An 11,439-nucleotide genomic window follows, 5' to 3' on the forward strand; every position below is an offset into this window, starting at 1 on the left:
CCAGAGTGTCACTCTAGTCTGATCTCCATTCTCCCCTTCTGAGGCTGAGCGAGCCGAGACCACAGAAAATTCTCGAAATCTTACATCCTGTCAGAAGCTCTGAATGCTTCACTAGTTGTTAGTCGCAGCTCGTCGCTGTCTCTCTGTGTGTGATCGCTGCTCTGGAACAAGACCTTGGGGCTATCATTCACACACACAGAAACACACACACAGGTACACTGCAGTATCATATAGCACACGGGCACTGGGGGAAATGTGATGCCTGCAGGCCTATCCACTTGTTTACACGACCACGGTCGGCTGTACGACATGCGCACATACACGCACACACAAACACGTACACACTGAACCTTACTGCATTACACAGCTAATGGCATGTGCCAGTTACACACATACAGTGACACTTTACCACACGTCAGTGACGATGTGACACGTACACATACATACCACATGGCAGTGACCGTAACACAGATCCAGGATCAGTTTTGACTCTGGTAATAGGCATCTTTACCATAAAGACAGTAAAGCTGTACACTGCTTGTAGATCAGTGATTAGAGTAGATTTCTTCCTCTCTTTGTCTGTAGGTTGTCGAGGTGGATCAGTAACCAGAAACGGAGGCCAGCTAATAGACCTTTGTAATATTGTCCAGCAGTCATGACATCTTTAAGGTTTAGGAGTATCTTAACATGCTGATTTACATCATTTTATTTGTTGTTGGAATATTTATACTCTGTTTTATTTCATTCTTCATTCTCATATGTCAGTGTCCCATGCATGTCCCACCCCAATCTATGTTTTGTTTGCCAGCAAACCAAAGGTTTTCTGGTTATGTTATAAGTTATATGAGTTAGAATCTCCCTTCACTCAGGAAGTACTGTCAAGGTTTCCCAAGCTGAGCAACAGTAGAAGAGCTGCTGGTTGAGACTTTGTAGTTTGTGTAAATGTGAAGAAGGGTATTACTGAAAGAGATCAAGACATGTCAGCCAACTTTACATGTAAAACTTTTAAAATATTGCCTTTTTGATGCAGCGGGTCTTGTTTCTAAGATGACCAAAAATGCCGAAGTCAAGTCAAATTTTATTTATATTGCCCAATATCACAAATCGATAATCATAATAACTAATCCATAGTAAGCAGAAGATCATTTACCACTTTAGAAAGTGCAGTTTCAAAAGAGTGACAGGCCCAGAAAGCAGAATGAAAAGGTTGAAAAAGATGACTGTTACATATGTGGGCTGAAAGCTGCTGAGGAACAACTCTTTTTAGTACTTTTGACAAGAATGAAAAGTAAGGAATGGTGAATAATTATTCAGAGACCCTGGATCGAGGTGTGGTTTCTTAAGTAATGGTTTAACCGCAGCAGTTTTAAAGCTATGCCAGATGGGCATAAGTGATAAATTAACAATATATACGATTGTAGCTCCCAAAACTGGCCAGAGATCTTTGGAGAGTCTAGCCAGTAGAGAGCCGAGGAGGCAGGTGGTTTTGAAGCCAACACTAACTTAGAAAATGATTCCAGAGATACAGTTTCAAAATATGTTACAACAGAAACTATCTGGGATTTAACATAATGCTCAAGTGGTACTGCAGAACAAACTGGAGATGGGGAACCAATTTTGGATCCAATCTCATCTATTTTACTGCAGAAAAGGTCTAGAAAACCATGGCCCATAAAGGGCAAGCAGCTAAGAAAAGGTTGCTTTGGAGCAAGCTTGGCTACAGTGTCAAAAAGAAATCTAAGATCATGTTCATTTTTCCTGATTAAGAGAGAGAATATGCTGCTCTAGCAGCAGACAGAGCACGCTTGTTATTCAGTACACACCTTGTGACACTGGAGGTGGAAGTCTTCCAGTTTAGATTTTCGCCATTTGAACTCCGAAGGCCTGCTTATGGGCCTGTGTCTCTTTAGTAAACCAGGGTGTAGACCTCCTTGATAGTCTAGTTTTGGTGGTTTTATCAGCCGTTTTTTGGTAGTCTACACTTCACCACCACCAGTGTTAGGGGTGATCATTTAAATTTTGTTCATCACATATTTAGAGAACTATTGAGTAATACGGCGAGGGGGGGACACACTCTTAATGTCAGGCTACAGACCGGGCTAACACTCCAATAGTCTGAGGAATTCCCTGCCAGTAAACGGGCTGGTGAACGTTGCGGGTGATGGAGTCCCCTATTACTAGCGTGCTTGTCGGCCTAGGTGGAGGAGGCTCGCAGGCTAACAGGACCAGCGACAGGCTGGCAAGGGTCGAAAGCCAGTTCGCATTCAGGAGGGGTGATGCAGACCAGGCCACACAACCGGTGAACAGATAAACCGCTAAGGCAAAATGTTGTGTTTTGGCAAAGTTTCAAGACAGTTGCACTAAAAACCTGAAAATCAAAAGATTACGATTACGTTCCTCAGTCTTTTTTTAAACTCATAATTTAATTTGTATCAGTGCTTGGATTAAACCACTTGAAAAGGAGCTCATTGTGTCCTTGTAGATCGCAGGAAAGCATTGTATCAATAAGAAATATTACTGACATTTTTCTACTCAGTCATACTGCAGAGTATGGAACATGGTGATGGGATGTGTCAATGTGTCACTGAGTTTCTGTGGTACAGAGCTCGCATAGGACAGGTGTTTCCTGTGTGTGTGTGTGTGTGTGTGTGTGTGTGTGTGTGTGTGTGTGTGTGTGTGTGTGTGTGTGTGTGTGTGTGTGTGTGTGTGTGTGTGTGTGTGTGTGTGTGTGTGTGTGCGTGTGAGAGAGAGAGAGAGAGCGAGAGATGATGTGTTTGTATGAAAAACAGAATGTAACGTATGCACTGTAGAAACCAAAAGGGCACTGTGAGCTTGTGATTAATAATGATGGCAGAGATGTGGGGTGTGAGTGTTGGTGTCGTTGCAGTAAATGGGGGAGAGACAGAGGCAGAAAAGGAAAGAGAGTGGGGGAGCGTCAGAGTTTGACACAGTATGAGAGACAGAGAGAGAAGTAGGGACACAGGGGAAAACAAAAAGCAAAGAGAACTGGTGCAACAGCTAAGGAAGTGTGTGTGTATAACATAATGATTATCACCTTCCCACAATAATCAGTAGTTTCTGGTGAACAATGATTGCCTGCAGTAGTAAAGAAGTCATTTTACCTTTATATAGCACAATCTGCAGCGTGAGCAACACAAGTGTGGTTGTCTTGATTGTTACAGGACTAGTTTGGTCATACTCCATACTTTTCTCTGGGTCACGTGATCCTTTTTGACGTTTTACAGTAGGAAAAGCACAGATGTAAATAATAAAATAAAACAATGGCTGAATTCCATGAATTGTGTGCGTCTGTGTGAGGGAGAGTGAGAGAGATAAGGCATTGTGGTAGTTGTGGGAGAGAGCACAATGAGAGATGAAAGATCTGACCGCAGCAGGCAGTCAAACACGCCAAAATGTCAAAGCATAGCATTTTTTTTTTTGTCACTTGTGTAACTTAAAAACTACTAACTTGCCGACATTTAAACGTATAATTATATTTGATCTTGTAACTAGTTGGATTCTTGTACAGGAGAACTGTTTTGTGAATGGATTTGTCTCAGATGATACAGTAAAAGAAAATAATAATTTGAAGTTTATTATAGTCAAATAATAATAAGAGGTGTTGGTGTAGTTTATTACTCCCAATAATTGAATGGTTTATCAATATTTTTTTTTCATTAAGCAATAAAGCTCTTGGATATGCAGATCATAAAGTTCATACACTGTTCAGGTTGTCTGAGTGTCCTGTGTACGTGATAACTACATGACTGTGGGTGTGGGTAAGGTCCTTTATGTAAGCACACATGTAAGTGTGTGTGTAAGTGTGTGTGTGTGTGTGTGTGTGTGTGTGTGTGTGTGTGTGTAAGAAGCCGAACGAGTGAACGAGTGGCGGCGCGTGTGTGCACGACTCTGTGTGTATAATGTACACATTTGTGTGCATGCTGGGATGTGGTTAGGTGTTTTTCAGCATATCCTTGTAAAGCCTGCGTCGTACCTCTCATCCTCAGCAGCTCTGAGCACCACGAGATAGAGAAAAAGTGGGAGAAAGCATGGGGGGGGCGGGGGTGGGGGGGTGTGGCTGCTTCTCTCAGCATTTTTTTTCCTGCTTGTTTGCTGTTCCTGGTCGTCTTTTTTTTTTTTTTTCACTTTCATTATATAAATAAAATTAAATATTTAACACGGAACAGTTTTCTCAAACGGCCTGCATTTCCTGATGTTGTGCTCTGACATGCATATTCAAACACTCTCACAGTGCACACACACACTCTCACACGTCACATATATCGACATTCGATAAAAACTATAGATACTAAACTCACCAAATAAATATATTCGTTGAGTATAAGCAGTTTTTTTCTCATCCAGACTGGGGCTCTAAGGATAAACCAGGGCATATGTTGTACAAGTACTAAAACCCTCTAAGGCAAATTTGTTGATTTGGGCTAAATTATTAAAACTGACTTGACAAGGACAGATAAAAAAGGGTTTAAAGTCCCATCTGTGATAGGAACTACATCATTTTATCTCTCCAACCCTTATCCAGTGTGTCTGTGTGTGTGTGCATACGAGCTGGCCATGCATTGTTCTCACCAGACTGTCTCTTGTATATTACTGTTCAGTCCTTTTCATGGTTCACATTTTGCAGCCTGTCTCTCCGAATTAAGCATTTATGAAATACTGTACAACATACACACGGTGCACGTCTGAAAGTATTGTTTGATGTCTTTATGCACAAAACTATTTAACCTAACATTCATTCAAGAAATAGCCTGGACCAATCTAGTCATAGTCAGTGACGTGACACTTGTCCTGCAGCCACAGCCACAATTTAACTTATTTGTATATAATTATATGATATGATGTGTTTTCTAATACAGATTTCATACTATATGTTTGGCAAAATGGGGGCTTAATACCTCATACTGTCTATGTTTTGTATATTACATGTCTGTGATCAAATTTGCATTATATTAAGTATATACATCAGACATATAGTATAATATCATCTGTTTCAAAGTGGCCATAAAAGTATAAGACAATACAGATTAGGGAAAAGGGGATACCAAGGAGAGATAACACAGCCATTAATGGGGAAAAGGACTCCATACATTTCAAAAACTTGTAGATTATTACTTGAACTTCCCAGTTAAAGACGTTTTACCTCCCTCGTATATTCAGTCGTTCGCTAACGGTAAAATCGGGTGCATCCTTAGTGCTAATTTGTGACATAAAAATGAGTTATTACAGTAAAAGATAACAACAGCAACAGTTTGCAAGAGACAAAGGTAACAGGTCATGTCTTAGGGGTACAATTAGATAAAAATATTACAACGCATAAAAAGTCATCGGCAGCCACCAATATGTAACATGTTTTCAATGTGATGTGTCAGTATTTCAGATGTTGATGTTTCATGCTACTTTATTTTATTTTAAAACATTATTCAAAAAAATTCGGTTCCTTTAACAACATAAAACACATATCTCAATTATAACTTTAGATTTTTTTTTTTTGTTTCATTTTCACATTTTCAATACAAATGTGTCAAGATAATTTACATTTTTGTGATGACTGATATGATATGTTTTGAGAGTCAAACAATACAACTACAGACATGTATCTTTAAAAAAAAATTATATAACTTAGAGAATCATATAGCCTACGTAGGCATTTTTGTCTTCTCTTTGACATATTGACAGTTTATTTCCTGGTCATGTCTAATCTAAAAAGAAAATATAGAGAAGACGCTGTATGTGGAGCCCGATAATACAAAACTGTCCGTTTGGACTCTCTGAGGTGACACTCACATTGTCTTATTCTTAATAGTTGAAATCATTGCTGACAAGTGGCAGCACGTCACACCACTATATACCGATTTCAGCTCAATAAAAAGTTCAAGGAGCATTAACACTAGAGTTTTCCTCATTTGATTTTTTACTTGGCTGTGCGTCATTTTATTTGTGGTAGCAAAGGCACTTACTTGGTTTATGCTGCAGTTCAAAAGTTCACTTGCTAATGCAGCCCCTAACTTACCGATCAATATACTTTCCTTTCTGCATTAGTTATTAGTAAAATAATTAGAGAAACTACATGCTGTACATAAACGCCATTCAAGCTTTAAATGCTTTAATTTAGGTAAAAGTCTTGCGAAAATCCTGTCATGCCCCATTTGAAATACCTCCATGTAATTTGCTGTGGTTCACTTACAACACAGATCAGGAGAATCAAAGATAAACTTTTTTCTTTACGTCGTAAACAGGACTACAACTTCCATCGGTATGTTTGAATTAGGGTCCATTAGGTGTATGATTAAATCAGTGTATTCTCATTTTTAAATATGGTTAGTGAAAAAGAACCCTACATATATAAAATAAATCCAACTTTGGGTTCTTGCACAAACCCTCACTGAGTTTTGAACAGCACACTAATATGCCCTATTGGACAAGTCATTCCATGACAGTTCAAGCCAAGCCACCAAGTCAATGTCAAAGGTCAAAAGACTTTGCACTGGTTTATACTGAACATGCGTCTCCTGGCCTGCTTCCTGGCCTGGTTAACAGCCAATCGCACTGCGCACTCAAACACCTGTTGCACGCCTCGGTTGCTTAAGGAGGAGCACTCCAGGTAGCCTTTAGCGCGGACCTCGTGAGCCACACGTCTCCCGTCCGCTGCTGAGATGCAGCTGCCACGATACGACCCCGACTCCCGCAGGTCCGTCTGGGTGGCCACAACCACCACCGGCACCTTGGGCAGGTTCTCTCGCACCTCAGCGATCCACTTGTGCTGGATGTTGGCCAGCGAGTTGGGGTTGGCCACAGAGTAGCAGATGAGGACGATGTCGGCCTGGTGGTACGATCTCGGTCGGATTTGTCTAAAGTTGTCATTACCCGCCGTGTCCCACAGCCCCAGGCTGATCTGAACCCCGTCCATGTACACCTCCACGCCTGTGTTCTCAAACACTGTGGGCTTATAGGTGTCGGGGAAGGTCTCTGAGGTGAAGCGGACCAGCAGAGCCGTCTTGCCGACCGCGCTGTCCCCGACCAGGACACACTTCACCGACATCTCTGCTAGGCCGTCCATGGTTGCTACCGGTAATCTCGCTCCTCTAGGTGTTTGTGATTATTTGGAAAAAGTCTGAGGGACAGCTTTTCTGAGACTTGTTGATCAAAAGAGACGCAGGGTTCACGAGGCACTCAAAACCGGTAGTCACTCCGTGTGAGCTGTAATTCCGTGTTACGGGTGGTAGCTTTCATAGCGGGTGATTTGCAGCCCTGCCTTGTGGTAATTCCATTCCTGGAGATTTCAGTGGGCCCTTCAGCTTGTTACACTTGACCTGTGATGTCTCTGTTTTCAGAGTCTTTAAACGTCTCTCATACACGGTAGGTATGTACAGTCTGCAGTTCTCCGGCAGTGAGTCTCACATGCGCTTCACGTAACCTCTTGGCTCTCTCAGGCCCGCTCAGCTCGCCGGACTTCCGCTCAGTCTCTGCGGCGTGGCGGTAAGGTTCTGGTCCTTCTCGCTGCCGATCGTGAAGACCGTCATTCTGTCCAGACAGGTCTAACCCCCCCAGCACTGAGGAGGGGAAGTCGACTGAGGAAGAGAGATGAAGGTAGAAGACGTTATGAACGCGAGGTGTCTGTACAGCATGAACATGACATTCTTCGTTTAACTGAAACCCTATTTAGACGTGTTCTCCGGACGACACACAGTTGGCTGTGGGAGGCGACAGCAGCATGGCTCTCAATACAATACGCTTGGCATGACAAATGAGAAATATCCGCTTAAACAATATGGAAGTACTCCACTGCTAGAGTACTGGGTGTGGCAGATGGCATCAACTTTTCAATTCGTGACAGTGAAAACGCATATTTACCGAGAAATGTAAGAGTATAGAGCGTTAAATATATGAGTGTATATATAAGAGTGTAAGTACGGATTAAATACGGAAGTAAAGATTCGGGTGTGACCCAGAATTCACAGCTTGATCCTGAAGACATTAACAGGTGCTCTGTACCAACACGTATCCGTGTGTTGTCTTATCAGGTTCTTACATATGACAAGTCTGTCTCCCAAACCTTGAATATTTCTATCTTGTGTAAGAACCAGTCTGCAGTTTACACCATAAAACAAACATCCGGTAACGGATGAGGAGGCCTCCCGTCTGTTATTGTTTGAAACAGTGATCCAAATAAATCTTGGTGGGTCTTATTGCCATGACAAAAAAACGATCTCTGCTGGGGGTGTCTTTGATGCATCATATGGACAGTCTGACAGTTGTACTAGAGTACTGGATATAACCAGTCATAACCTCAAAAGCACCTGCCATGTCACACTCACACAGTCATCTAGATGGAAAGACCCCCATGTAAAGTAGATGGGAACTTTTCATCAGTGTTTTTTCCACAAACGAACCCTCTAAATTCTCTCTCTAGAAGAGGCCTTAGTTTTATATTCTCACTCTACCGTCAGAGGAAGAATTAATAAATAAATAAACTAAGAAAACAAGGATCAAATCCTTAGTTCAACTGATTAAGCTGTTAAACTCTCACTTCGTGTACAAACCACAAGTTTATCTTGTAGTTTACAATGAAATGTTACTTCGCACATTCATAATTATCTTTTCTGAAGATACATCCTGAAGATCTCCCTTGCTCATTTCAAAGTTTTAATTTTGAAACCAGTTTAGCTTTTTGCCCACATTATGTCTTATTCTTATTACACGCTCTTCAAATCAAATAGAATAGAAAGGAATCGGAACCACGAAGGCCCCTGTATCCACGCTGTTGTATCTCGACAAAAGTAAACCGGGGACAAAGAAAAAGAAAATTACCTTTCTTGTGAGTCTCGGTCGTCAACGGGCGGATGCTGGCTGCCGCCTTTGAAGACCCGAGGTTAGCCTCCAAACTCCAGAAAAGGCTCCGTTAGAAGTTACAAGCCGCTGCACTGGAGAGGCCCGAACTCAGACGCCCACGGGTACCGCGGCTTGGCCTTCAACTAGGCCGAACACAGGGGCGAAATCCTCCGGCACCTGCCCCTGATAACGCCCGAGGCTGGTGAGCGAAGGGAGGGAAGTGCGCGCGTACGAGAGGAGAGGCAGAACGCATCCGCTCGCTGGAGTGCGGAGGTGTGACTGACTGACTGAGCCTTTGGTTCGCCTCCCCCAATGCAGCTGCGCTTTAAAATACGGGTGTTTTTTTTTTTTTTTTTGTAGTCCCCCCCCCCCATGCTGCGCATTTGTACCAATCGGTTTGCAACTTTACGCAGCAGCGGAGCGCACGACTGGCGTAGATAAAGGCTTTCGAAAGGGAGAGGCAGCAGTCGCGCTCACACCGGTGATGTATTGTTTGGTAAAACAGGGCAGGATCCAATGTGAGCTCTAGTCAGTGATCAGTAAAAACAAAAAAGAACCCACCTCCAGCTAACGATTTGATTTTCTGTAGCCCTCCCCTGTGCCGTTCACCCACGGAGGGCACCCGGCCACGAGTGGGACCCCGGGGCTCAAGGATAGTCTACCGTGTGGCTGTCGACACCCAGTCGCAACAGCTGTTCTCGTGTCATTGCTGAATATCCACTGGACAGTAAACAGAGGCCTTGATTGGTCTCGTGGTCGTGGGGTCACTTTTCAAAGGGCCTCACCCAGCGAACCTCGTGCCGAGCATGCCGACAAATGAATTCAGTGAATTAAAATACTGAAGTAGCAATGATTTATTTTAAATAATAATTTATGTAAATATATTTGCACAAATATAAAATATATATAATGAATGGCATTGCAGCGGTAGCTGTGGCAAGAAAAAAATATTACCTGCATTTATGTATTAATTTTTCTTAAAATATTGTTAGATCTTCATATAAGTTACAGTTATGGACAAGCACAATCTATTTTAACTAATAACACACAAATCATTGTATTGTTCTTGTCTCATTGGAGGCTCATTGGAGTCAGGAGTTAAGTCCAGTCAATGAAACCAGTTTTGAGTTTAATTCTCACAAGAGGCATCGGCTGGTGTGAACCACGCCTTACAAACAAGAGGTCTCGGAAGACTTATGACCAATAGTTGTTGATTTGCATCAAGCTGGAAAGGGTGACAAACTAATACCAAAGAGTTTACCAACATGAAAACTGAAGTATTGTGTAGGAAGTGTCATGATTTGGGGCTACTTTTCTGCCCCTGGGCCTGGACAGCTCAGCATCATCGAGGGGAAAATGAATTCCCAGGTTTATCAAGGTATCTTACAGGATAACGTCAGGGTGGCTATCTGTCTGCTGAAGCTCTGTCAGGAAGAATGGTCCAACATTCCTCTTGAACGATGTGCAGATCTGATCCACAGCTACTGGAAGTGCTTGTTTGAGGTTATTGCCGCCAAAGGAGGTTTGACCACTTATTAAAACCAAGGGTTCACTTACTTTTTCCACCAGCACTGAGAATGTTTAATGGATGTGTTCACTAAAGTCCTGAAAGATTATAATTGTTTGTGTGTCATTAGCACAAGTGTGTGTGTCTATACTTTTGACTTAGATGAAGATCACATCATATTTCATGAACAATTAACACAGAAATCCAGATAATTCCAAAGGGTTCACATGCTTTTTCTTCCCACAGTGTTAAGTACCCTACAGGACACGCTCAGTGCTGGGGAAAGAGGAAAGGTGAAATAAAAAGAAAATATTAAAGAGTAAAGGCAAGAAGCGAAAAATAATACATCCATGGATGAAAGACAATAACAGGAGTAGTAAGAAGGGACACTGCCCAGATACATTATTGACCTAAACTTTTTTTTTTTTTTGTTGCTTTGGGCAGTTAACCACTTATCTTTTCACCTTAGTGTCATTTAAAGTAATTCACTGGATTTGAACTGCTTAAATTTTTAATAAAAACTGGAAAAATGGGGGTGTTGTAACAAATTGTTTTACCCTCTACTACATCCCTGGTACATGAAAGGATCCAGTTTAGTTTTCGTCGTACCACTGTTTTTCTCAAACATCTCAATGCAATCAACAATATGTGGATAGGATGTCGGATTTTTTTCCTAATGTGACATTTTTGTTGTTAAAAAAAACAGTAGTCATCATTCATAGTACATGATCTCTTTGTACTGACTTGTAGAAAGCATGATTATAAATGGCATGAATTATATTGCTCTTTTCTCAGTATCATTATGATCTTAAAAGGAACAATATACTGTATGTGATATCGCAATCTGGCAGATCTTTTGATACATAGAATTAAATGACTATATCTAGTTTAATGTGTTTTGTAATGGTTTGCTTTGTTAACACTGCTGTAACACATGCTTATATGTTTCCATTGTAATCAGTGAGAAATACAAATATGCCCAATTTCATCTAAAATCCGAACTCTTCAGTTATGTGTGTGATGTGTGTGTACGTTCAAAAAAGTACAGATTGGTCCTAAATGAGTATGAAAGCTGCATTCAC

At 41.6% G+C, this 11,439-nt stretch overlaps 1 protein-coding gene across 2 annotated transcripts; it reads right to left on the minus strand.

Annotated features, from left to right (window-relative positions):
- Positions 1-4,773: 4,773 nt before the first annotated feature.
- rhoh (ras homolog family member H) lies at positions 4,774-9,436 on the minus strand. 2 transcript variants are annotated; one of them, XM_040145051.1, is made up of 2 exons: positions 9,412-9,436; positions 4,774-7,589 (listed from the first exon to the last, which is right to left on the minus strand). In XM_040145051.1, the coding sequence occupies exon 2, from the start codon at positions 7,076-7,078 to the stop codon at positions 6,491-6,493; it is 588 nt and encodes a 195-aa protein (XP_040000985.1). In that variant the 5' UTR covers positions 7,079-7,589; positions 9,412-9,436; the 3' UTR covers positions 4,774-6,490. The 2 variants fall into 2 exon arrangements, with proteins under 2 accessions (XP_040000985.1, XP_040000984.1); XM_040145050.1 differs by lacking the exon at positions 9,412-9,436 and adding an exon at positions 8,830-9,137.
- Positions 9,437-11,439: the final 2,003 nt, after the last annotated feature.

Source organism: Xiphias gladius, chromosome 15 (genome assembly GCF_016859285.1).
Source record: "Xiphias gladius isolate SHS-SW01 ecotype Sanya breed wild chromosome 15, ASM1685928v1, whole genome shotgun sequence".
Taxonomy (NCBI): domain Eukaryota; kingdom Metazoa; phylum Chordata; class Actinopteri; order Istiophoriformes; family Xiphiidae; genus Xiphias; species Xiphias gladius.